Below are 26,307 nucleotides of genomic sequence, written 5' to 3' on the forward strand. Positions count from 1 at the left end.
TCTCCAGGGGACCTTCTCAACTTCCCAGGATCAGACCTGGGTCTCCTGCATTACAGGCAGATTCCTTACCATCTGAGCCACCAGACAGTATAAATGTAGACATTTATAAAAATAGGCATTGAGGAAGATTTGGTCCATGGGCTATGGCTGGTTGACCCCTAGTCTACAGCTGAAGAGATTTTTGGAAGTCCAGCAAACTTATTTTTCTTGCCATATGAATCCTATTTCAAAAGAAATTCATCCACATGGCATGGCTGTCTTATCTACCACCATCACAGCTCCAGCAGCTTGATATTTAGCAGTGAGATAGTAGGAAGACAGGCAATTCTGATTTAGGTGAAGAAAATGTCAGGAAATAGTATTCTAGTCCTTGTTTTCTGGGAAACAGAAGGAACGTAAGTGTGAAGGAGAAGAGTTAACTTGGTGTGACAGGTGTGTCTTCATTCCTTTTAATCACTGAAGTTGAAATGAGGCAAGAAGTCCGAGAGGAGATGCTTGTTGGATATCTGGAACTGTGGGGCTAGACTATGGCATTCAGTTTTTGACTCAAGGTATGAATTACGGGATCTACCTTCATGAAGTTCCCGTAGTTCTAAGGAACCCTAAGCTCACCAAAGTGAGTTTACCAGGGAAGACAGACTTGTGAGGTCCAAAGATGGGGTAGGAGATAGAAGCTGCTTATAGGGAGTAAGTGGGGGATAACCAGACTTCAGAGCTAGACCTCACCTCACACTGTGGGTGGTGGTAAACATTTATTTTGTGATATTCATAAATAACCTTTATTTCTAGTAACATAGGCTTAAACATAAAACAAAATTCTTAGAATTTCTCCTTCCTTGTTCCTTAGGTTTGATTTTGCAGATACTAACTTGTCTCAGGGCCATTTAATATTAAGCTTATATGATCAAGCAGAGATGGGGCTGAAATTCCACTTTTTCTTCACATTCATTTGCAGTGGAATTTTTAACTTGTATGCAGTAGATAATTCCCTGCCTAAGTCATATATTGTCCTGAAGAAAACAATTGATCAAACTCACTCTTAAAAAGTTATATTTATTTTTTTTAAAACCCTAAACATAGTCATTTTAGGTTCAATTTAAAAGTCAAATTTTTTCAGTGAGAGGTGCTTTGGAAATGAAGACTATTGCTGCTGGCAAATTACTTCTCAAAGAAGTTAGTTTTTGCTTTTGAGCCACCACGTGGCCTACTCTATTTAGGTAACTGGGAAAAACATCAACACTCTTTTGCTCTGTAAATAAAGAGTGAACATTTTTTTTTAAATTTTCCTGCAACTTCCTTTCTGGTGATTTCATTAACGCAAACTTATTTTTGTAAATAAGTCTTAGGAATAAAATGATGACATGGGGACACTGTCTTCTCTTTTTAAGATGCTCATAGCTGGGAACAGAACAAAGACTTGGAACTTGAGACATCACGTTTCTTAGCTTGTGATGGAAAGCGTGTAAATTAAATGTCAAGAGGAAACCAGGCTGTGGAAATCTAATCCAGTCAGTGTACCTCCAACCCGAGAGCTGAATTCATCCTTGTCAGGTAAGATGCTAAAAGCCCAGTCTTTCCAAAAACACAGTGAGCTGTTCCAGTTTTACTAATAACTTTATTTAAATAAGAAGACACAGGAACTTCTATACTGAAAAAATACAAAACAAAAGCCACACATTTCCTTGTGTAAAGCCATATTGTATGGTAACTCGAATACTGTTCAGCGCAGTGTAGAATTAAACAGTACAACTATATACAAAATTTAAACAATCTCTGACAAATTTCTACAGCTGGATGTAGGATACATTTGAGCTCAACAACTTCTGGGAAATTTACATGGCAAAGCATAAGCTTTAACACATTTGGTTCAAAACTTTAATATATGCTAAGAACAAATGTACAACACAATATTTAGTTTTCTCATGAGAAAATAAAAGCACGTCACTATAAATATCGTACATCAGATTTTATTACCAAAAAAAGCATATTCAGTCCATTGTTCAGAAATTGATATTGATACTATTGCATCTTATTTGGACAAAAGCAGAGTATAAGATCAACACATTATGTAATGCTAAACCAGATATCAGAAGTTAATGGAGCTCATATTTATCTTACAGAACTAATAATTTTCTGCCTTTAACCATAATCTACAAAATATAGTATTTTCATCAAGGCCTGAGATTATTAGGGTTAAAGGTGTCTTCTGCTGAATCGATTGTTTTAAAAGGTTCCCCTGTTAAATGGTAAAAGTAAACTGAGTCCTTTCCCATGCCAGTCTCCTACGATATAACACTGACTAACTTAAAGGAGCCAGAATGCACCTTCAGGAGAGAATATTACTGCAAACTTTGGTGGACAGAAGATAGTTGGGATCATGACAAAATAATACACTGAACACATACACATACATATACACACACATATATATACCATTTCTTAAAAAAAAAAAAAATCAATGGTGTTGCTTTCTTCTTTATCACATCTTCCTTCTTCAACCTCCTTATAAAATAAAACAAAGAAAAACCCAGGAATGACTGAAAGGAACTGAAACGTTCCTGTAACTGTAGGCACCTTGTTCCCCTAATTCTTAAGAAAATTGTGCCATACACTTTAGGTGCAGATGAAAACAACTGTTTTATTGAACTGAAAGCAATGAAATAAAAACACAGAAACTTCTCTCCGCTTTTGAACATACTCTGTGCTGCAGAAAACAGTGTCAGAAGTTGGGCTCTTTCGCTGACCAATCAGGAACATCTAGGGCTCTCTTCACACTTCAAGAAGTTAGGTCAAGTCTGCAGGTTCAAGGCTCTTTACTTGGGTTTATGGTTTACTCCATGCTTCCAAAATATGAACAGAAGTATTCATGGTATTGTTATGAGAGGCTTAAATGAAACAGCTCCACACTACTTACACTTGCAAGTCATCAAATAACCTATTTTGAATTTTGACACTCACATTGCTCTCTCTACATTAAAACAACTCATGCACCTGAACTGCTTGAGGAAAATAACCAACGTGTGTCATTTCTTAACCTGCAGATTCAAGAATGTCCAACAGAGAAACGAAAGGTGACTATGCCTTTAGATAGATCAGTAGCATTTCATAACCCTGATGGCCAACATAAACAAAAAACCTCAGCCATCCTCTGGGAAAATGACACCTAGACATTCTTGTCTTTAACATCCACACACACACTGGGGGAATGTTTTATACAACCTATACCTGATACTTTATTTGCAACATTGTATCAGTCATTAACTGAGCAACACCGGAACTTGTTTAAAACAAACAAAAAAAGCCACATTTACACATGTTGAAACAGTGAATGCAACAGTTGTTTTACTTGTAACCGCGTGACAAAAGTGATGTCAAACACCACGGATTTGCTGGTTCTCCTCGCGTTCACCCATGTCCAGGATTTCTGTTCTCCTAGGGTTGAATGCACTTCTTATTCTAAGAATGTGGAATGTAATGAGGAAAGGGAAATGCATAAAAGAAGAAAAGGCAAAGAGTGCTGTTCCCTCTTTAGCTTTTTAGCTGTGAAATAGTTAATATCCCAATATGATATACATTCCAAGTTACCTGAGTTTAGACTTCAACTGAAGTACCTGAAGCTAGGCCATAGGGCGGGCCCTGTGCAACTGTGGTGGCCATTTATTTATTTTTTGCATTGTATGTATTACAGAAGTTAGAAACAAACACCTGGATCAATTGTAAACATAATCCTGAAGTACAGTATTTTTCCATAGGACAAAACACAGCAAGACATTTTCCATTTAGACAGGCAACTTTCTGATATAGAGCTTATTTATACTGAAGATTTGGGGACAAAACGAGGACACAGTACTAATCTGTCAAACGTACTATGAAATGCATAGTCTCCACTTTGAATGCTGAATGATACACACATTTTGCAAGCATTACTGCTTTCCACAAAAACTGCTGAATAGGAGTTCCGTCCCTGCCAAGATAAGTGTTGAGATACTTGCTGACTCTGATTAAGTATTCTGTTGGTGGTGGTGGTGGCGGAAAGTTGGTCACTCCATGCAGATAGGTGTCTGAGATCTAGTTCCTAGCGCGTGGAACACAGGGTGGAGGCCAGCTCCCCCTCACTCTAGATGACCATGTAGTTGTGAGCGGAGATGTGGTCCTCACCCGGCAGCTCCTGCAGGAACTGCTGCTGCTGGGACGGCTGTGGGACAGAGGCCTCAGCGGAGCCCGCTATGCTGGGGTCGTCGGAAAGGGACGTGAAGGAAACCCGGGAGGAGAGCTGCTCGACGGTCAGGGTGGCCAGGGCCGAGCTCGGGCCCGAGTTAGGAGAGTTCTTGAGCATCAGGTCGGACGCAGGGAGGAGAGGGCCTAGGAGTTTTACAGGACAGAAAGCTGATCCGGTTGGGATGAAATTAACCTTGTTTTTGTCAGGACATGAAAAGAGAGGGGCTGAGATAGGCTGACGAGACCTAAAACCATAAAACAAAATTAGGTTTTACAATCATTAAAAAAGTCAAGTATTTTCCAAATTAACTGGTGTTCTCTAAAACGGCTAAAATGTGAATGGCAGGGAATGGATTCAGTGTACACAGAGGGATAAACATCTTCCATAGCACAAGTCAGCTGGCATACTACTGACGTACACAGCACCGAGGTGATATTGAAAACAAAAAGATTCTCTAAAGGACTGGGCAGACAGAAATGTTTCTGAGATTAGTGCTCTCATTTCTTTAGAAATGTGGATTATGCAATGTTAAAATGACCTCTTCTGCTAAGTACATGGGAGAGGGATTACCCCATCGGATATTTGGTTTTAAGTACTTCCTCTTTTTTCTGTATCTCTATACGTACTTCTAATAACACAGATCAGGAAAAATAAGAAAAAAGTTTCAGTAGCTTCTTGTAGAGCCAGTCAGCCCAACAGAGCAGCGTCCACAAGCCCTTCATCTCCCCCCGCTCCCGGGAACTACGCCGTCACCTCGTGTAAGACTGGCCTCTGTCCCCTTGGAGGTTACAGGAGCGCAGCAGCCTCCGGCGGGCAAGCCTGCACTGGGGCAGGGGCGAGCGAACCCAGGAGCCGCACACTCTTTTATTTGGAGCTGTTCTGCCAAGTATTTATAGCATCAGTCTTTTCCCTTGAAGTTTTCTATTTTATACATACTGAACTTCCAAAAAGAATAAAAAAACATCTGTGAGCAGGAAGTCTGAATTCAATGAATACACACGCTAGATGCGTCTACGGAGGGGAGACAGCCCCTCCGGCGGGCGGGGCCGCTGTCATGAAGCCTACGCACATGTGGGTGTTCACCATGCTGCTACAGCTGTGGGTTTTCTTCAGCCATCTAAATTAACAGAGCTTGTGAAAGGAAAATTCTTAAAGATTCAAACTTGATCTTTTAAGTAGGAGGGATGAATTTCCAAGTTTCTCTGTGTTAGCGTATTTCCAGCACACAGACTTAATTTCTCCTTAAGTCAGATCTCTTTGGCCTACTGAATTCTGTTTCCATAATTTGCTTCTGAAACACATTATCAGCTGGACGGAGTAGTTGATTCATTTGTAATCAACTGGTCTCAGTAAAAAGCTTTACAGCTTTGCAGATCCCAGCTGATAGAAAAGACATTACTTACGCCATTTCCTCAAAGACCTTCACTCGCTCACATCCCTCTGGGGGCTCCCGTTTGAACATGTAGCTGTTGTTTGGTTTGGGAGATGAAGCATACTTGGGTAGCGGTGAGCTACTCCCACTGTCTGTAAATTTAAAGCAGTTATATTAACTAGTGATTGAAAGTTCTTTTAAATTAAATGTGATTTCCAAACAAGCAGCCTTTTGCACAATTTATCCACTGTTGCCCCTTGGCTTCCACCACAGGGCTTCCTTTATTGCAAAGCTATTTCTAACATCCTTGTGTTGTACATTTCTTATAAATAAAAGCTTCAATGCAACACAAGTCTGCCATACCACCGAACATAAAAAAGCTGATAGTTTGGTCCAGAAAACGGCACTTTGAGTAAAGCAGAGCTGTAATCCTGAAAATAAACACATCATTATGTATTTCAAAAAGGTAAACAGATGGGGTAATATGTATAAGCCATGCAGAAGAATTGTAAGAGATGAGGATACAGGGTTCTCTATATTTTCTCACTGTTCAACTGATTTAATTGAATATCTTAATTTGTGGTATAATCTTCATTACGAAAGTTGTTAGCAGAAATGTTACTAAGTACTATGACATGTATGCAGTGAAAAACAGGCTTATAACACAATATACTTTCCCTTGGCCCACAAATGAAAAAGGTAATGCTCAGAACCCTGCTTTTAAAATGTCTATATAAAAGAACTTTTTGGGCACTATTTGTATTTTTGCTGCTGGAAGCATGAGAAATCTAAAAGCATCTTCGTATTTTTGACCAAAAAGAAACAGTCTATTCATAAAAAGCCATAAAACCTATATGCAATTTCTTCCTTTCCTACCTGGCAAACGGTTTTGGAAATTCAAATTCACCAAAATGTGTCATTATCTTTTTAAGATGCCAAGTTATAAAGTCAGTAACATACCTGTATAAATACAGTAGTCCTATTTAAACAAATTCTGACTTAAAGCAAAACCAATCCTCAATGCTAAAATACTAAGCACATGACCTACCGAGGATGTATTATTTCCAGACATATTTTGAAAGATGGCATTAGTAACCATAATTACAGGTGTCACAATTTTGATAAGTTGCTTCAGTTTAAGATTCAGGGCACAGTCCAATATTCATAATCTGAGTAACAGGTTGTTTTTTTTTTAAATCATTATTTATGAAGTATAGTACATGCTTAGAAAGTAGACCCTTGAGGCACACTTAAAGTGTATTTGGTGAATCATTCAAAGAGCATCTATGTAAGTCGTGGGAGTGCAGATGTGTGCTTGTAGTTGTATATGGCAGTATCTCTGGATGGAAAATTATTGCCTGCAAAATAACAAGGCCACATTATTGGGAAACCTAAGAGAACCAGTTTCTCCATCACTACTGTTACACATGTCCATACAGATTATGTAGTCTCTTGGAAGGAATGAAGTTTCAGAATTAAACTCGGTTTCTTCAGACTTGAGGATTTTCTTAGATTCAGTTTTTTTTTTTTTTCTTTTAAACTGATTGAACAAATGGGAAGGGAGGACAAGGAATTTTTTTTCTCTTAGGGAGCTGCAAAATATCATGAACCTGACTAGAATCTGGGCTTCCTGCTACTTGAGCTAGGCTAGACAAAACGACTGGTCTACCTCATGGTCTACTGTGAGACCTTGAATTCAGTGTGACCTTGCTTTACTATCCAAATGACCAGCCTTGCCGAGGACCTACATGAGAAAGTAGCTGTGTCACCTGGCGCCCCTTGGAGAGGGCTGGTGGCAACATGCCCCACTGCCTGCAGGATAGGCTCAAAACCACAGGCTTGATCCTTTCACTCGCCTTTTCTGCCATCAGCAGAGGTGTGACCACGTCTGCAGTCAAGCAGCCACCCTATTATCATGTAAGGAAAGTCATCCTGGCCACAGTCTTTTGTGTCTTATTTCTTGCCACATCATCAGACCTACTACATGATTTCTCTCATAACCTCATTGATGGTTTCAAGGGACCTTCCCAGAATGGAAAGCTAGCTGTTGAGCTGGAAGCTGGATAATCTGCAAAACTGTCTTCCTATTAACAATCTACAGTGAATCAGATAGTAAATGGTTTTTCTTCTTAAACATTTTCTAGTATCAGAGGCTTATATTTCTAGAGTTTTACCTACTTAAAAATTCTTTTTTGGGAGAGGGGGAGGGTGATAAATGTTTAAAGAAACACAGTATACTGCTGTCCCAGAAAGATGGTATTCAGTGCTAATATTATATTACCTTACATTTTCAATAAAAACTATTTGTAGAAAATACACATGAACAAACGCGCGTGCACACACACACATATATCCAATGTTTGGTGCTGGAAAAACAAAGTTTGAAAGAAAAAATACTGGTGCCATAAACAGATTTCTTAAATGTTTTTCCCCCCCAAGGTAAATATGCAATCTGATAGAGTATAAACAGGAAAAAGGAATAGAGATAACTTTCTGTGATTTTAGCTCTGTGACTAGCTGCATAGTTCTATAACCTTCAACACAGCTGCCCCTGTAAGTTTCTATATAACTACAGGAATTACCATTCCTAACTAAAATTCTGTGATTTGGGGGAGGGATAGTTACAGAGTTTGGGACTGACATGTGCACACTGATACATTTAAGATGGATAACCAGCAAAGAAGAGGGCTTCCCTGGTTCAGACAGTAAATAATCCACCTGCAATGCAGGAGACCCAGGTTTGATCCCTGGGCTAAGAAGAACCCTTGGAGAAGGGGATGGCAACCCACTCCAGTAGTCTTGCCTGGAGAATTCCATGGACAGAGAGGCCTGGCAGGTTACAGTCCATAGAGGTCAGAGAGTCAGACACGACTAAGCAACTAACACTGAACACTTTCAACCAACGAAGACCTACTGTATAGCATAGGGAACTATGCTCAATATTACGTAGGAATCTAAATGGGAAAGGAGTTTGAAAAAGGACAGATACAGGTGTGTGCACAAGTCAATCACTTGGCCATGCACCTGAACCGATCACAATATCGCTAACCAACTGTACTCCACTCTAAAAACGCTCCTAAAAATAAGCTCTAACATACAAAAGAGGGTGCTGTTCCAAAATGGTTTTTTGCTTTATAAATGGCATGCTTTAAAAACAGCTCCCATGAACAACTCATTATACCCATTCCAGACTTGGTTGTCTAACTTCTGCATGTAGAAGCCTGTGTTGAGTTTGATAGCCACATTTTAGTAACTAAATGTGAGGTGAGCATGCCTGCTCAGGAGATTCAGGATGAAGTCTCATGGTAATCTGTATTCAATCCCTTTTGTTCACAAGCATGATACATTTTCTCATTCTGTTATCCCATGTTAAGACAGTAACTAGACATGTTATTGAGATTAAGTTAAATGTTACCTTATGTTCTTATAACTGCATAAGCTATATGAATTATGAAATTAAATGTGGTGAATATGATTATATGTCTGTCTGCATTCACAATAGTTTCATCTATATTTATAATAGATTCATCCAGATCTGGAAATATTTTATTGACTATTTTATTATAAAAGATTATACTTAAGCATGTACCATACTTACAATTAAAATACAAGTAGTATTTTTAGGCACATGATAATGAACTAAAGCTTGGAAAAATTAAAGATATTATTGAAGTCTGAAATTCCATATAGAAACAAAACTCACTAAACTTTGTGTTTTTGTAGTTTTCTCAATTTCTGCTTATATATAGCCTCATTACTTCTGGTGTGTTAAGTTGTATGGCCCACAATTCTAGTATTAAAGATTGTAGATATAAAGTTGCTTCATTTATGTAGGAAGGTATGTAAAAGCTCTGCCATGGTTCTACTCTAGCCCTAAGTCTTTACATGTGCTTTATCTGCTACTATCAGATTACTTTATCAAATTAAATAAAATTAATTCTAATATAAATAGTATAATTACAGGGCGGTGGTTCTCAACCCTAGTTTCACATTAGACTCATCAGAAGATGTTTTAAAAATACTCATAAATGCCAGTGTTGAAACCTCATCCCTATAGAGGTTCTGATTTAATGAGTCTGGGGCCCCTTTCCCAGGCATGTGCTGTCCCCACCCCCCATTTTTTCTGGTAAAGCTCCCAGATGCCTTTGAAGTATAGCCAACTTTGAGGACCAGTTATGAAAAGCACTGGTGTGGAGTCAGGCCACCTCATTTCTATCTAGGCCTAACTGTATGGCCGAGGAACAGTGTCTTCCTTTGTGCTTTGATATATAATAGGAATAACTACTGATATGATGGCTGTGAAAAAAAACCCGTGTACCTGAAACACAGCAAGTTCTCAATAAATATTGCTACAATAGTAGAAAGAAGACATCATTACCAATTTACCAACTAAACAAAGGTGAACCATTCAGAAATTAAATGCCTATTCCACTCTGTTGGCAGAAGAGAGTAACAGAAATGTCCTTTTTAATAGATCTGCACACTAACTTTATTATGATATATAAAAGATGGAATCTTTTAGCATACAGAGATTTATCATTCTGAAATTTAACAACTAAGGCCTAAAGTATACAGATTCTATAGATTCCTCTACAAAGAAAATATTTATTATATGTGTAACAAGAGTCAGTAAATATAATTATTATTTTAATTCTAGTATGAAAATAACTTCTTTTACAGAGATGTGGTACATATATACAATGGAATATTACTCAGCCATAAAAAAGAATGAAACAATGCCACATGCAGTAACATGGATAGACCTGACTTGGAGGACACTTTGTTAAGTGAAAGAAGTCAGAGAAAGACAAATTCTGACAAAAAAAAAAAAAAAAAAGAAAGACAATTCTGTAGGACGTCACTTATATGTGGAATCTAAAAAAGTACAACAAACTAGTGAATATAACAAAAAAGCAGCAGACTTATAGGTATGGAGAACAGCTAGTGGTCACCAGTGGAGAAAGGCAACAGGGAGGGGCAACAGAGGGGCAGGGAAATAAGAGGCACAAACTGTTAGGTATGGAATAAGCTGCAAGGGTACACTGTACAATGGGGGTATAGTCAGTATTTTACAATAGCTATAAACAGTTATAACCTTTAATAATTGTGAATGTTATATACCTATAACAGTACATACACAGTAACTATGCTTCAATTTAAAAAAATTACTTATTGTGCATTAGGAAATGAAGTTTATCAGCGGTAGTGTGATTTGATGGCCTAACGGAATCAACAGAAACAACTGTATAAGCATGTTTTGATGACAAACTTTTGGCCCTAGTTGGCATTACCTATTGTATTGAACACTTGCGTTTTCAGTGAACTCCAAGATCAAACTGTGAAAGGGCAAGCAAGGAGAACATTTGACTTCTACAAATAGTTTCTAAGATTTCTCCATAATTTCAAAGCCAATCTTTTACGTGAAAGTTTGTTGCTGTTTAGCCGCTAAGTTGTGTCCGACTCTGCTGCAACCCCATGGTTTCTCTGTCCGTGGGATTTCCCAGGCAAAACTACTGGTGTGGGTTGCCACTCCCTTCTCCAGGGGATCTTCCCAACTTCCCAGGGATTGAACCCACGTCTCCTGCATTGGCAGGTGGATTCTTGACCACTGAGCCACCAGGGAAGCCCTTATGAGAAGGTTACACAATTTAAAAAGAAAAAACAACACTGCTACAGACAGCTAAGATCTTTCTTAGATCAGCACAGAGCAAAAGGTAAGGAGGGAAAAAGTAACATCATAACCCCTGTCACTTGTATTTTTGAACTTTGTTCTCAAATAACACTGTGTTTTGAATTAACTGGGACTTAATTTGCATTCCAAATGTTAGGCCCATGTTTTACTTTTTATTCTGCATTCACTGAATTGATAATTTACAAATTAAGCAAACAAACTCTAGTTGCTCCTTTGTTCTTCTGTACTCACAATACACAAGAGCTTCTTTTGCAAACATAATCCTGACAGGCAGCACAACACTGCTTAGTATTGTCTTCAAATGTGACTTGGCGTCATCAACATACTAACTAATCACTCAGACTTGTTCACGAATGTGAACAAATCACTCTGAATTTATCTGACATGGCAGTTAAAAATGAAAGCAAATCACCCTATTGAAGATAGTCTTCAAACCAATTTATAGACTAAAATCATGCCTCTTATTAATCACAATGGTAATACTAAACTGAAAATAAATTTCAGATTACCCAGAATATTTTATATCTGGAAAAGTAATGAAATGAAGGTTATTAGCAGAGTTCTTCTGATAGAACCTTAGTTTTCACATTCTTCAGCTTTTTAGATGAACAAATTTCCAGAGACATCAGTTTTCAAAAACCTGAAACACAGTGTTTCATATTAAAGTGCTCGTAAAGTGTCCTACAGAGGGAAAAATGAAAACTTCTAATAAAAGTTTCAATGTAATTTTAAATGTGCACTTATATATTTACAGAGCTAAAGAGAAGGCAAAACAAAATGCTATGTATCAATATTAGGTAAAAGTTCAGTATTTCTCCTCTTTCCTGCTTAAAGGGAAATGGCATTATAACATCTCTAAGCAGATAACCAAATATAATGTTAAACTTATATAATAGTCACCTGAAACTCTATTCCTTCTCTGACATTCACTGCCTTATTCACAGTGGTAATTGTTTTCCCATGTTCTAAGCTAGAACTTTGTTAGAACTCTGCCTTTATCCTCATTTTTCTAACCCCTCACCTTGTACATCTGATCAACCACCAAATGCTGCTGCTGCTTCAGTCTATTTCTTTCAATTCCTCTGCCCGTGCTATCCCTCCTCATCTTTGCCCTACACTTGTGGGTGCCCAACTAGAGTGCACTAAACAATCTGCTGACATGCAGGAAGAAAACTGGAGAACATTTATATGTATTTACTTTTTACCCCTAAAAATAAGAAAACTTTACTAATACATATTTTATATATGGACTGAACCATGTACTTAGATAACTCAGAAATATATAAATTCACATTACAGGTATAGGTTAAAAACTGCTGAAAAAAGTGTGTAATAAGCCAAGTGTGGAGACTCAGGACTAGACTATTAAAATAGCATCTTCTCTCCTCCTCTTAAAGTCTCTCTCCACTTCTGTAGCTTTATCCTTAGAGCCGGTCATGTCCTTTAGCTGACAAAGTTCTTTGCTTGGTTGTCTGTCTATTTCAGTGAGGCTCAAGACCCTTATGAAGCAGTGGCCTTCCTACCTGCGTCTCCACCCTCACTGCCTTCTCCTCCCTGCCACCTACCCTGGGCTCCAGCCATACGACTTTGTACTATTCTCCACATATCAGGCTCTTTCACAGCTGAATGACTGTGAAATGGCCATTCCTCTTGCAAAGGTGGCAACAAGTAGTGTGAAGTTCCTACAAAGATCTCTGTTGGCCTCTGGACTCCATAGACTTTAGGAAAGCTAACTTCATTTCTCTACGCCTTAGGCTCCCCATTCTTAAAATAATGACACTGTCCCTACTCACAGGATTGTGGTAATATTACAGGAGATAAAAAAGGTCAAGGCATCTGAGCACCTTTAATCATCATAACAATACTATGAGGCAGTGCCATCACTTCCCTTAAATTACAGGTCAGAAAACCAAGATACAGAGAACCTGAGTAACTTGCCCAGAGATACACAACTAGTAAGTGGAAGAGCAGAGATTCACTGGCTGCAGCAGAGTCAGAGTTCGTGACCATCAAGCTATCTGCATCACTGTTTTGATCTATCTCAACTGTAGTGTCCTCATGAGACTAGATGATCAAGTTCCAATCTAACATTCTAGGCTTCTACTTGAGAGTCTTAGAGCTTAGGCAACAGCTTCACTGGGTCTGCCGTCTATTACAAGGGCACAGGGCAAAGAATGGCTTCAATACTTCCTATTTCTTCTTAGAGGAACATAAAAGATAACAAAGAAAAAATTCAACAGATTCCCCTTTCCTCTAGTCTACTTGATACCCTACTTTTTCACTAGTCATGATCAGAGTATAAGAAGTGATAGATTTTAGCAAAGTTACTTTCTTTTCTGTAATTTCAATAGGAAATTTTAACTTTATGGCTTCTTTCTCACCAAAGACCTGTCATCATTGTTTAGCATAACCTTAGAGTGGTTACTCTTTATTGTGTTTTTTTGGGTAGCAGGGAGGATTATCCTACTCTTCCCAAACATCCAAAAACCTAACATATATAATTAAAGAACTTAAAGAAAAGGATTCTATTGTTTTTAACAATATATTCTTTAAAAAATGGACATACCATGAAGAAAGAATACTCAAAAAATCTCCACTAAGCATTACTCTATACTAATGCTAGGCAGCACTCTAGTTGTTGAGGATAAAGTAATGAGAAAATTAAAGTTACATGCTCTTGATGGAGCTTATATCCTAGTAAATAGATAACTGGAGATTAAGTGAAATTATATATTCATCCATGCTCACTAGTGTCCAAGTCTTTTGCAACCCCATGCACTGTAGCCCGCCAGGCTCCTCTGTCCACAGGATTCTCTAGGCAATAGTGGAGTGTATTGCTATTCCCTTCTCCAGGGGATCTTCCCGACCCAGGGATGGAAATTATATACATCAAAATTACATATGCAGGCATATAAATAAATTTTGGTTTGCTTTTGTTTTAGACTCTAGGGTGTAAATGCTAGAACTGAACTGTATACTTACTAATAATTTTGAATTAAGAACAGTAACTCATCTACAGAAAGTTAGCAGAGCAACTGCCATTAGTACAATTGTAAACATTCCAGAAAGAGTGGGGAAAGGCATTTACTGGATGCTTAAACACATCAGATAATGTAAATACATATAATTTCAGATGCAATCCTGAAAAAGCAAAACAGGGAAGATGAACTGAGGGACGTAATTCTCCAGAAGTTCAGTTTTTAACCTATGGAATAACTCCTTTGTTGGAGTAAGAGTTCTACACTCTTTGTAATTTTACCACGGAGGGGTTCTTCTAGGATAATAAGCACCTAGAATCATGTGGGGATAACCTTTTAATTGAGAAACAGATCAAGGCTCAAATGAAGTGATTTTCAAAGTGTAGTGGCTAAAACAAATATATCTAACCTATCTATTTTCACAACATAAACCACAAAGAAAAGTGCCATAAAATCTGGGCCGATGAGGCTGTCTAGAAGACGGAGGGTTAAAGTATGTTAAAGGCAAACAACAAACAGAGTTAAGAAACAGAGGTCTAAAAATGACTGCAAATAAGAGTTTAAAATGTATACAGAAAGGAATAAGATGTCAAAGAGAGTCTTTTTCAAAAGTCTGGCCAGGGTCAGCCCTAGACCCTGAAAAGATAATACTGTTTCTTTCTTTCCTGCAACTATGGACTTCTCAGTCCTGATACCCAAAGTTTAGAAATATTAATGAGTTAAATCATGGTATGAGTTAAACAGACTGATGTGCACTGCCCCTTGGAAACTCCATCCACATAATATACATTGTTCCTGTGGGAAAACCCAGTTTAAGTTCCAAGTAGCCAATTTATGGAATCTTGGAATACAAGTCCTGGTGGTTGGCCTGAGTAGAATGGTTCAGTTGACTTCATGATTAGAATAATCAATGTTTCCATAATATCTTGCAAAACTTCAGAATTTTATAACTGCCTAAGTGAATTGTGCCAAAGATCAACTATAAGTGGCAGAATGAAGTCTAGATTTTGTGACTTGGTTCCAATAAGGAAAGCTGGCAGAGCTGCTGAAAAAACTAATATTTGACATGGTCATTTACAGTATATAAATGACTGTTTTTCTCCCTTGCATTTTGGGCGTGATAAGGTAGAATTTAGGCTAACTAATGATAGGGTATATCCTGCAGATATGAACTCTTATTCTGGATCCCTGAATTCTCCACACAAATCATTATGTAGAACTGTGGCTGTTACTACGTTAGTTAGCCAAGCAACTTTATACATGATAGCTGGCTGCCTTCAGCCTTTAAGTCACTGGAAAAATCTGTCCCCAAACCACCCAACTCAAAAAACTAAAACCTGAAAATAGTCTCTTAAAGACTAGATTTTTCTTAATAGGGTGTTTTTGTCCTGGCACTGCAATTGAAAGAACCAAAGAAAAACCAACATGCTAATCAACTAAAATTATTTTATAGGTCTCAAAGTATACATGTGTCATGGAGAAAAACAGATGTTAGGGATAAGCAGAAATAACAAAGTCAGGAAAAGGATAAGTATATAGCAGATGAACACTAGAAAAATAATCACACCAGCCCATCTCTCATTAGAGCAATATACTCACATGCCTGCCCCTCTCTCGTGTGTGCATGCCAATTCTGGATGTCTAACCTAGCTATTCCACAACAGCAACTACAGAAGAGGTAGGTACTCCAAATCAATCCAAACCTGTTAGAAATCTATAGTTTCCCTTTTTTCTTTACAGGAAATAAATACAAAGAAACAAAAGATCAATTTAAGCTTTACTGTGGAAAAGTGTTTTTGTAGTGGAAAAATTGTAAGCTAGAATTAGTATTGCAAAAAATTGGGCTGTTCATAGAGAAGTAATGAATTAGAGATTATTCTATAGTTTGAATGACTTAAACATGTAAGTTTCAGAAATTGCAAAACTGAGAACTCCCTCTCCTTTGTACCTTTAGTATTCTGACATACTTGTGTAATAGTGTATTATTTGTTAACATTACTATTAATCCTTATTAGAGTATAAAGTTCTTAAAAATAGGTATCACATCTTCCTCTTATCTATTTTTCCACTCTCCAGTAGAGTGCCTGACATATAGTAGATGCCCAAGAAACGTTATCTTGAATAAACCAGAAGCATAGACTCAGCTGAAATACATAAACCTCCAGTCCCAATCCTAAAATACATGTATATGTATGATACAGACACATATACATACATATGTAAAAGAGACAGATGCTTTTTAATTTTCCTTCACAAAGAAGGTAGTTGATTTAAGACTTAGAAACTGACCACTGTAATAGGTCACACAGTTTTCCAGAAAACAGTAATATAAACTTGATCTTAATTGCAAAGTAATGCCTCAAAGCTACATTGGTATGTACATTAAGAAACTTATGTCATGAGGTCTTAAATTTCCAAACTGAGGTAGTTTTGTAGAAAATTGAAAAGTGTCTTAAATGATTCTGCAATCACCTTAGTTTCTAAAGAAATTTTTTTTTTAAATGACTATTAGTCACACCCAACACTATTTATTGAATGTTTACTACATACCAGGAGGTATGCTAAGCACTTTGTTCCAATATCTCATTTAACCCCAACAGTGGTATGAAGTATGAAAACAAGTACTATCACCCTGTTTTACTAAGAAAACAATTTTTTTTAAACTGTTGGCCTTAAGAGATGATCTGGACCAGTGTTCTCATTTTACATTAAAAAAAAAACACACACACAAGAGCAACAGAACATTAACAGGCAGATATCTGGTAAAAAGAATAAAAGGGGATAGAAAAAAGATACAACCAAAGGCAAAGTGTTAGGAAAAAGTCTAACTTCCCTAAAACATCATCAGAATTCAGATTATTATACCATCTCAAAGAGATACATGTGTTCCTATGTTCACTGTGGTATTATTCACAATATCCAAAACATGGAGACAACCTAAGTGTCCATGAACAGATAAATAAAGAGAATGTGGTTCTAAGTGGCTGTGAGACTGCCTCATCAAATATAGTCCCATAGAGGCCGAGAAGGCAAGCTCACAAACTTAGCTAACCAAAATGGAACTCATCTATCAATTTCCTAATACATCTCCCTTTTGGTTCAGCATCTCAGTTATCCATGTATTATACTTATAAGAAAACAAAACTCCAGAATTTACCGCCTAGCCTTGTATCACTGTTATTTTTATTTTTCCTTTTAACCCAACTACAAGTGCTAATAAGTAGCAAAAGTGATCTGCACTTATCCTCTTTACTGGTATAACAAAAAATACAGGTTTTGGAATCAATCAGACAAGATTTGCTTCACCATTTACCACCTGTGCATCCTAAAACAAGTTATGATTATTAACCTTCAAAACAAACCCTCCTACTAGAGGCAAGGTGTCTTCTTGTTTGATTTATTATGAAACATCCATATAAAAATGTGAGGAATTGATTGAAGTGTCTGCTGTGTAGGACACTTTAGTGTATTGGAAGTTCCCTAGTCTGATGTTCTATGAAACAGACATTCCACTTGAAGCAGAGAGATGCCTAACTAAGGTTCTGCTTTCAATACATTCTTAATGGAGAAAGAGAACCCCAAGGCTTCCAGTAACGAAAGGGTGAAATGAAAGGGGGGAACCGTTGATATCCACCCACAGAAATAAAAGCAGACGACCAAGTCCAAGGTAGGCTCCCTCTAAAATCTCAGCAGAGAGTCAGGCATAATGATGACTGGAATAAGCCAGACCAAAGGAACACAGATGCATCATTTATTTCTGTGAAATCCAGTAATGGGAGGAAATTAGACTACAGTGATGGAAGTGAGAACAGTGGTTACTTCCAGGCAGAGAGGAGAAGGATTCTGTCTGGAAAGGGAGCTAGAGAGCCTTCTGGGATGCAAAAAATGTTCTGTATCTTGATCCAAGAGGTGGTTGCATGAGTGCAAACATGTGTAAAACTTCAGGGGGCTTAGCACTTAATATCTGGGTGCTTTAAATGTATTAATACCTCAAAACAAACTGAGAGGACTGGGGGTCAAGCCGGGACAAGGCCCATAAAATCCTGTAAGATTCTGTAAACTTTTTTTTTTAATGTTTTAAAATTTTTGACGCCTATGATCTGTTTCTCTGTGGTGAGAAGCAGTAAATGTGTTACAAAGGAAGCTCAGTATTCCTTTGTAAGTCACCAGGAAGGTGGAAGTGGGGCAGTCTTTGGGACCTTCTGTGCCTGAGGGGCCAGAAACTGAAAGGAGAGTGAACACTGGTGGGCAAGTGCCTGACACCAGGACAGGGGGACACGGGCAGGGAGGGAGGGCCTGACACCAGGACAGGGGGACGTGACAGGGAGGGCCTGACACCAGGACAGGGGGACACGGGCAGGGAGGGAGGGCCTGACACCAGGACAGGGGGACACGGGCAGGGAGGGAGGGCCTGACACCAGGACAGGGGGACGTGACAGGGAGGGAGGGCCTGACACCAGGACAGGGGGACACGGGCAGGGAGGGAGGGCCTGACACCAGGACAGGGGGACGTGACAGGGAGGGCCTGACACCAGGACAGGGGGACACGGGCAGGGAGGGAGGGCCTGACACCAGGACAGGGGGACACGGGCAGGGAGGGAGGGCCTGACACCAGGACAGGGGGACGTGACAGGGAGGGCCTGACACCAGGACAGGGGGACACGGGCAGGGAGGGAGGGCCTGACACCAGGACAGGGGGACACGGGCAGGGAGGGAGGGCCTGACACCAGGACAGGGGGACGTGACAGGGAGGGCCTGACACCAGGACAGGGGGACACGGGCAGGGAGGGAGGGCCTGACACCAGGACAGGGGGACACGGGCAGGGAGGGAGGGCCTGACACCAGGACAGGGGGACACGGGCAGGGAGGGAGGGCCTGACACCAGGACAGGGGGACGTGACAGGGAGGGCCTGACACCAGGACAGGGGGACACGGGCAGGGAGGGAGGGCCTGACACCAGGACAGGGGGACACAGGCAGGGAGGGAGGGCCTGACACCAGGACAGGGGGACACGGGCAGGGAGGGAGGGCCTGACACCAGGACAGGGGGACACGGGCAGGGAGGGCCTGACACCAGGACAGGGGGACACGGGCAGGGAGGGAGGGCCTGACACCAGGACAGGGGGACGTGACAGGGAGGGAGGGCCTGACACCAGGACAGGGGGACACGGGCAGGGAGGGAGGGCCTGACACCAGGACAGGGGGACACGGGCAGGGAGGGAGGGCCTGACACCAGGACAGGGGGACGTGACAGGGAGGGAGGGCCTGACACCAGGACAGGGGGACGTGACAGGGAGGGAGGGCCTGACACCAGGACAGGGGGACACGGGCAGGGAGGGCCTGACACCAGGACAGGGGGACACGGGCAGGGAGGGAGGGCCTGACACCAGGACAGGGGGACGTGACAGGGAGGGAGGGCCTGACACCAGGACAGGGGGACACGGGCAGGGAGGGAGGGCCTGACACCAGGACAGGGGGACGTGACAGGCAGGGCCTGACAGGCAATAAGAGGCCCCATGGGTTCTGCACTCTCATTGGTGTTAATAATTCATCTACATACCATAATATGATCCCTGATGTGCTGCAGGTACTTGTTAAACTTTATCCTACTTGGTTAAAAATATCCTCATTCTTCCAACAGAATTTTCAGAAATTATTTCCTTCCAAATTAATCTGATTATGAAATCTAACCTAAAGTCTACCATAACCATCCTTAACTCTGGACAACAGCGAGGGAAAAACCGTGTGCTGTATTATGTGAAGCTGTCCACACTCGTTTTATAGCTTTCATTAGCTGTTAGAACCACGCGCTGTGCTCCTCTGACACATTTATGGAAGATGTTTGCGAAAGTCACAGAGAAGGGGGTACGTGAAACCAATGAACAAACAAACCTAGATCAACCGATCCTTTACAGTCCCACCACTCAACAAAAGAAAAAGGGTGATGTAATGGTCTAAGACAAAGGCGTCTAATGAGCAAGGCCCTGCGGCCCCGGCCCTAGGCGCGTGAGCCCAGCCTCACCTTTGTCGCGCTCGTAGAGCAAGTCTTCCGCCGAGCAGGGGCTGCCGTCCTGCGAGCCCGGGGCGCAGAACGGGGAGACGCAGGGCGAGTGGCTGCTGCAGCTGCTGCTGCGCTCCTGCACCGAGGGCGTCTGGGTGTCGATGCTCCGCGTGCTGCTGCTCCGGCAGTGAGCGGGCAGGGGCGCTCGCCGGCCGTCCGGGACGTCCACAGGCTGGAGGAGCAGCAACCAGCACAGTCAGGGGCGGCTCATGCACGTCATCCACACAGACAGCGCGGGCTGTGTCTTTTGATTTCACTGCTCACTATTACTGCCAGCATAGCTGCTGCTTCAGAGAATACAGAGCCCAATCTTAGGTCGTCATTTCCGCCACTTACCTTCAGGTCAGTACTCGCAGGAACACCCCTCCAGGACAAGGGCTGCTTTTAACACTGGACCCTAATGCCTAGCACTGTGCCTGGCAGACAGCCGACACTCCATAAATATTTCTCCAAAGAATTAGTCAGACTACTCCAGAAATCACTTTGACTTGCTAATAAGAAAAGAGAAATCTCATATTCACAGGTATGGATGTCCATTTGTTCTTTCTTTCTTTTTTTCCTTTTACAAGCCAGGAACAGATTTTGCAGGTTACCCAAAGTGTCTAATAAACAGATTTATTCTAGTAGAACTGAATGGAGGATATTAATATAACTGAACAATTCTACTAATTTGGTATCCAATTGAGTAGGACTACTAATCAATTTTGCCTCGTTCTAATGCATTGTTCTGAATGGCAAAAATAAATAGAAAAGAAATTATAATTGTAGACTCATGTATGAATCATATATTTTCAACCTAAGAAGACCCTAGACCTCATTAGTACAGTGTCTTCACCAATAAAGAACTTATAGAGCTCCTGCGGACATGGTCATTTAAATGGCATCAGAGCTTCTGACTCTTTCTACGCTGCTTCTGCTGTAAAGATCTATCATCAGCAAGCTAACAAAGTGAGGTCAACAAATACGATGTATATATTAACCATTTACAGTATTTTTGTTATTATATAGACAAGGATGAAATGCTTGGAAAAAAGAACCAGTATATGCTTAGTTTATTTACAACTTATTTTCACTATTTACGCGTTATCACTCCCGACGTTTGTCATTTCAGAGATTTTAGAAACACTGTCAGATGCAAAATGAATTAAGGTAAAACATGAGTCTCAAAGAATATCAGTTTTTTCTGTAACAAATAAAGGCCAAAACCTAAAATGAAAACTTCATTTATCTATGCAAACTTGCTAAACCAAAACTGTACCATCTTTACAACCTGACAATGACCATGCTACTATAAAGAAAACAGTCATTTATGTTATGGAACATTAATTCATTTTGTAACAAATAACAAAAGTAAAATTTTCCAACTTAGGAAAGAAACATTCCCAAAGATATATTAATTTACTTGGTCAAACGCTAAGAAAATAACTATTTTATTACATTTTTTTTCTTAACGAAATTTATATTTTAATTACAACTCTGCACTAAATTCTAAGAAATCATTGGTGCAGGGTTTTTTTTCTTTTTTGACAAAATTACATGATAGATGTGGGAGTTTTTCAGAACAACCCATCAAGAAAGATCATTTTGGAAAATGTATGAGGCCTTTATGACAGAGGTCTGTCTTAGAACTTATATATTTAAGTCTAGGAAAATCTTACTTTAATAAAATGTCAATATTGGTAATCAGTAAAATAATAATGTAACAATTTGTAATTTTAAAAGTTTAAGAACCTGAAATATCTTTTACTTATGTCCTCTTTGATAAACACAATTTTTCTGTACTTCCACTTCTGAATCTATAACTGGATAATATATATCAATTTCCTTAACCAAGTTCTGTTTTGTTGGGGAGAGGGTTCAGAGAATTAGAATAATAAGACAGATTTTAGAGGTTTACATATTTACACAAAATAATGATGGAAATTATAAAGGCTTAGAACACTGATATACTTAGGAAGCTACTACTGGCAGGCTCACCTGCCAAAATGACAACATTTTGATTTACTAAAACTTTGAAGCGCACTTAATCATAAACCTAAAAATTCTTAAAATTAATACTTTAGTTATAACTGTGTAGGTTACCCCAAAGTAATTTCAGAATGTTTACTGTGAAATTAGAATATGACTTATTTAAAACCAGAACTACATCAATAAATTTCATTTTCTAATATAGTTTTGCTTAGCAGTTCTTAAAGAATTAGCAAATGTGACTGATTATCTCATCCTGAAAAAATTAGACCAATTTTACTTCCTTACATTACTGTTCTTAAATGTCATATAATGTATAAAGGAAACATTTTAATGGTATGCAAAGCTAAGCTAAGAGCATAATTTCTAAAGGGTTCCTTTTTGGCCTAATGAATATAACATAAAAATTTAACTCTTAGAGTAAAATGGCACAACCTTTTTGGATGGTTATTTTAGCAAAAATATTAATCAAAGTTTTAAATGTGCAAATGCTCTGACCTAGCAATTTCACTGCAAGGAAATTGTCTTCTAAGAGTACACCATGTTTTCTAAAGCACTGCTTATGATGATAAAAATTGAAAACAGTCTAAATGTCCACCAGTAGGGGACTTCTAAATTATGGTACATTCATACAATGATTCAACATATATTAACATACATGCACATATTTGGAAGAATATACAATAAATTATGATTAGTGCTCATATTTGCTAAGCAATATTGAAAGTTGGAAAAAGGTTTTTTAAATCAATTTTATAAATATAAAATCATGTGAATTTTGAGATGAACTCTAAATCAGTTTTAAAACCTATACATTATTTGAAGGAATTAGATACACATTTGACATAAATCATATTTTAGTTCTAAAAAACCATCAGAGAGATAATTAAGCCAAAGGCTACTTGCTGTTTTCTTTTGCTGAATATACATTTAAAATGTGGTCAAATATAGGTTCATGTGCAGCAGTGTCCAGATTTCTATTCTGGGACAGAGATAGTTTATAAAGTATTTTTGATTAATTCAAATGGATGCAAGACTTAAATATATGTGAAAACTAACACCATAAAACCCTAAGAGGAAAACTAAATGATTGTGACCTTAGATTAGGCAATATTTTCTTAGATATGAACAGTGAAAAAGACAACCCACAGAATGGGAGGTATTTTCAAATCATCTATCTAATAAGGACTTTTTATCTAGAAAGTAAGAACTTTAGACCTTTTACATTTCAATAGTAAAAAACCTAATTTTGAAATAGGGCAAATAATCTAAATAGTTTTCCAAGTAAGAAATACAGTGGTCAACACCATAATGAGGTACCACTTCACACCTACCAGAATGGCTATAGTAAAAAAGGTAATTACAAGTGTTTGAATATGGGGAAATCTGCTTTCATACACTGCTGGTGGGGATGTAAAATGATACAGAGTGGCTACTTTGGAAAACAATCTGGCAGTTTCTCAAAAGGTTAATCAAAGAGTTACCATACTAGCAATTCCACTTCTAGGTATACACTCAAGAGAAATGAAAACATCACATTCACCCAAACACTTCTATATAAAGTTTTTTTCACAGCAGCATTATTTTTTAACAGACAAAAAGTAGAAATAATACAAATGTTCATCAATTAATGACTGGATAATAAAATCTGTATGAGTGAATACTGTTTGGCAATAAAAAGGAATAAAGTACAGATACATGCTACACTATAAATGAACCTTAGTTCAGCCTTAAAAACATTAGTCTGAGTGAAGAAGGCCTGATACAAGGGCCATGTATTGCATGACTACATTTACATGAAATATCTAGAACAGGCCAGTTCATAGACAAAGTACATTAGTGGTTGTCTCACTGGAGGAAAAGGAAGAGATGACTGTTAAAAGGTATGGAGTTTCTTTTGGGGGTGATAAAAAAGCTATAAAGTTGATTGTGGTATTGACTGCATAACTGTGAACATGCAAAAACCACTGTACACTTTTAATGGGTAAATCATATGGTATGTGAATTATATCTAATAAAGCTGTAACAAAAAAGAAGACTGAGACAGTTCACAGTATTAAAGAAAAAAGGGATTCAAACATCCCATGTACCCTTACCTTGGACACTTCCTCCTTCCCATTATTTTCTTTAATGAATACCTTTTCTAATTCGGGACTTATTCCTTCTACATTGCAGGGCACACGTGAAACAGATGATTTTGGCACAGATATATTTGACAGCGGCATAGGGACTGATCTTGATCCAGTAGCCTACAAAACACAAGGTAAGGTGGAATCAAATTATTTGTGGATTTGTGAACTGAAGAGCAAGGTAAATCTTAAAACAGAAACTCAGTGAGCAGTTATTTTGACATTTCAAATACAATATAAATTCAGGTAACATACAGCAATTTAGGTTCCAAAGTAAGAAGGTAAAAATTACAGTCAAAATAATCCTTTATGAAAGTGTAAAGCTATAATTGTAAACTGTATACATTTTTTCAGCAGAATATCAGACAGAATCCTCTGTACTGTTTTTTTATTCATTTTTCTGTTTTTACTGAAAAAGCATAGTTGGAATCATGTAAACTGAATGTATCATGTGACTCCAGCTCTGCTCTATGCTTATGTGTGTGTGTGTTTAAACGATTCGTTTCCCACACTGTGGCAATCACCATCTAGTATTTTTCATTTTTATTTTAGCCAATATTTAAGAAAACCTTTTGGATTACTAACTAGTATGGCAACAATATCATGATAAATTCTGTAACACTCACTCAACAGCTTTAAGGCTGTTTTCAAAAGTCCTTTGCAGGACTTGTCAAAAATTAATATCCCTCATAGCTGTCCTGTGAGAGGTACCATAAAGTGGAAGTCAAGCCTGATGATTCTCAAGGAACTTAAAGGACACAAAGGAAATTAAAAACATAAGATGAACAAGGAAAAAAGAAAAATAATATGATCTGTACCTTAATCTGAATGGTTAAAGTTGATACATATGATTCACAATGAAGTAGACAGCTAGGCACTGATTAAATGAATATTTCCCACACACAAGCTATGCTCCTGCCATTTGTTAATTGCTGCCTGCGAACGTCCTTTGTCTCATATTAACGTATGAGCTTTTTTCATATTGAAGTTGTAACTCTTTGTCATTCATTTGCTGTTTACTTTAGTATGAAATATCTTTCTTCCAGTACTTTTATGGTTTTTCATATTTAAATACTTAACCTATCATGATTTATTTTTCTGTATGTTATAAAGTAGTATTTTTTTCCCACATGGTAATAAAACTGCCCCAACATTTCTCTTTGGATTCTATATTTGATCTCCTTAAAGTGTTATCTGACAATCTCTATTTAGAGATCCCCTTTAACTGCTATAATTTTACAACAATTACATTGTGCATTCTGGTAGGGATTTTGCATTTTCAGTAGGGAAAGCCTTCTCAAATTTTCTTTTTAACTGACTTAACTTTCCCACATTACTGTTGAAAATAACTTTTAAAGTAATAAAACAATTCCTTTTACATTTCCATTGGAACTCAATTCATACATTAATTTTGGGCAAATGACTATTTGAAAAATACTGAGTCTTCCCATGTATGAATGACTTCCCATTTATCTCTTTTATAGTTCATATCCTCAAAGAGGTCTTAAAGTTTGCATATTTCTTTTAATTCTAGGCATTTTATATTTTTCACCAGATATATACTAACATGCTACTGCTAGTTGTAATATAGTAAGAAATATGTATTTGGTTTCTACCCCTGGTTCCTGAAACAAAGTTTCTGAATTCTTGTATTTCCTGAGGGATGGGGGCACTAGGAGCATCTTTTGTTCAGATGTTTGGTTTCTTTTTTTTTTTTTCCCATTTATTTTTATTAGTTGGAGGCTAATTACTTTACAATATTGTAGTGGTTTTTGCCATACATGACATGAATCAGCCATGGATTTACATGTGTTCCCCATCCTGAACCCCCCCTCCCGCCTCCCTCCCCATCCCATCCCTCTGGGTCTTCCCAGTGCACCAGCCCTGAG

General features: G+C 38.6%; 1 protein-coding gene across 2 annotated transcripts in view; it reads right to left on the minus strand.

The window, feature by feature from the left end:
- Positions 1 to 1,595: 1,595 nt before the first annotated feature.
- GLCCI1 (glucocorticoid induced 1) overlaps positions 1,596 to 26,307 on the minus strand; it is a 115,834-nt gene continuing 91,122 nt past the window's right edge. For both annotated transcript variants that reach the window (XM_070471109.1, XM_020888198.2), the window contains exons 5-8: positions 24,386 to 24,538; positions 20,283 to 20,493; positions 5,623 to 5,743; positions 1,596 to 4,463 (exon numbers count right to left, since the gene is read on the minus strand). In XM_070471109.1, the coding sequence (XP_070327210.1) occupies positions 4,118 to 4,463; positions 5,623 to 5,743; positions 20,283 to 20,493; positions 24,386 to 24,538 (831 nt within the window). In that variant the 3' untranslated portion in view covers positions 1,596 to 4,117. The remainder of the gene's footprint in view (positions 4,464 to 5,622; positions 5,744 to 20,282; positions 20,494 to 24,385; positions 24,539 to 26,307) is intronic.

The sequence above is a fragment of the Odocoileus virginianus genome, chromosome 1 (assembly GCF_023699985.2).
Source record: "Odocoileus virginianus isolate 20LAN1187 ecotype Illinois chromosome 1, Ovbor_1.2, whole genome shotgun sequence".
NCBI lineage: Eukaryota > Metazoa > Chordata > Mammalia > Artiodactyla > Cervidae > Odocoileus > Odocoileus virginianus.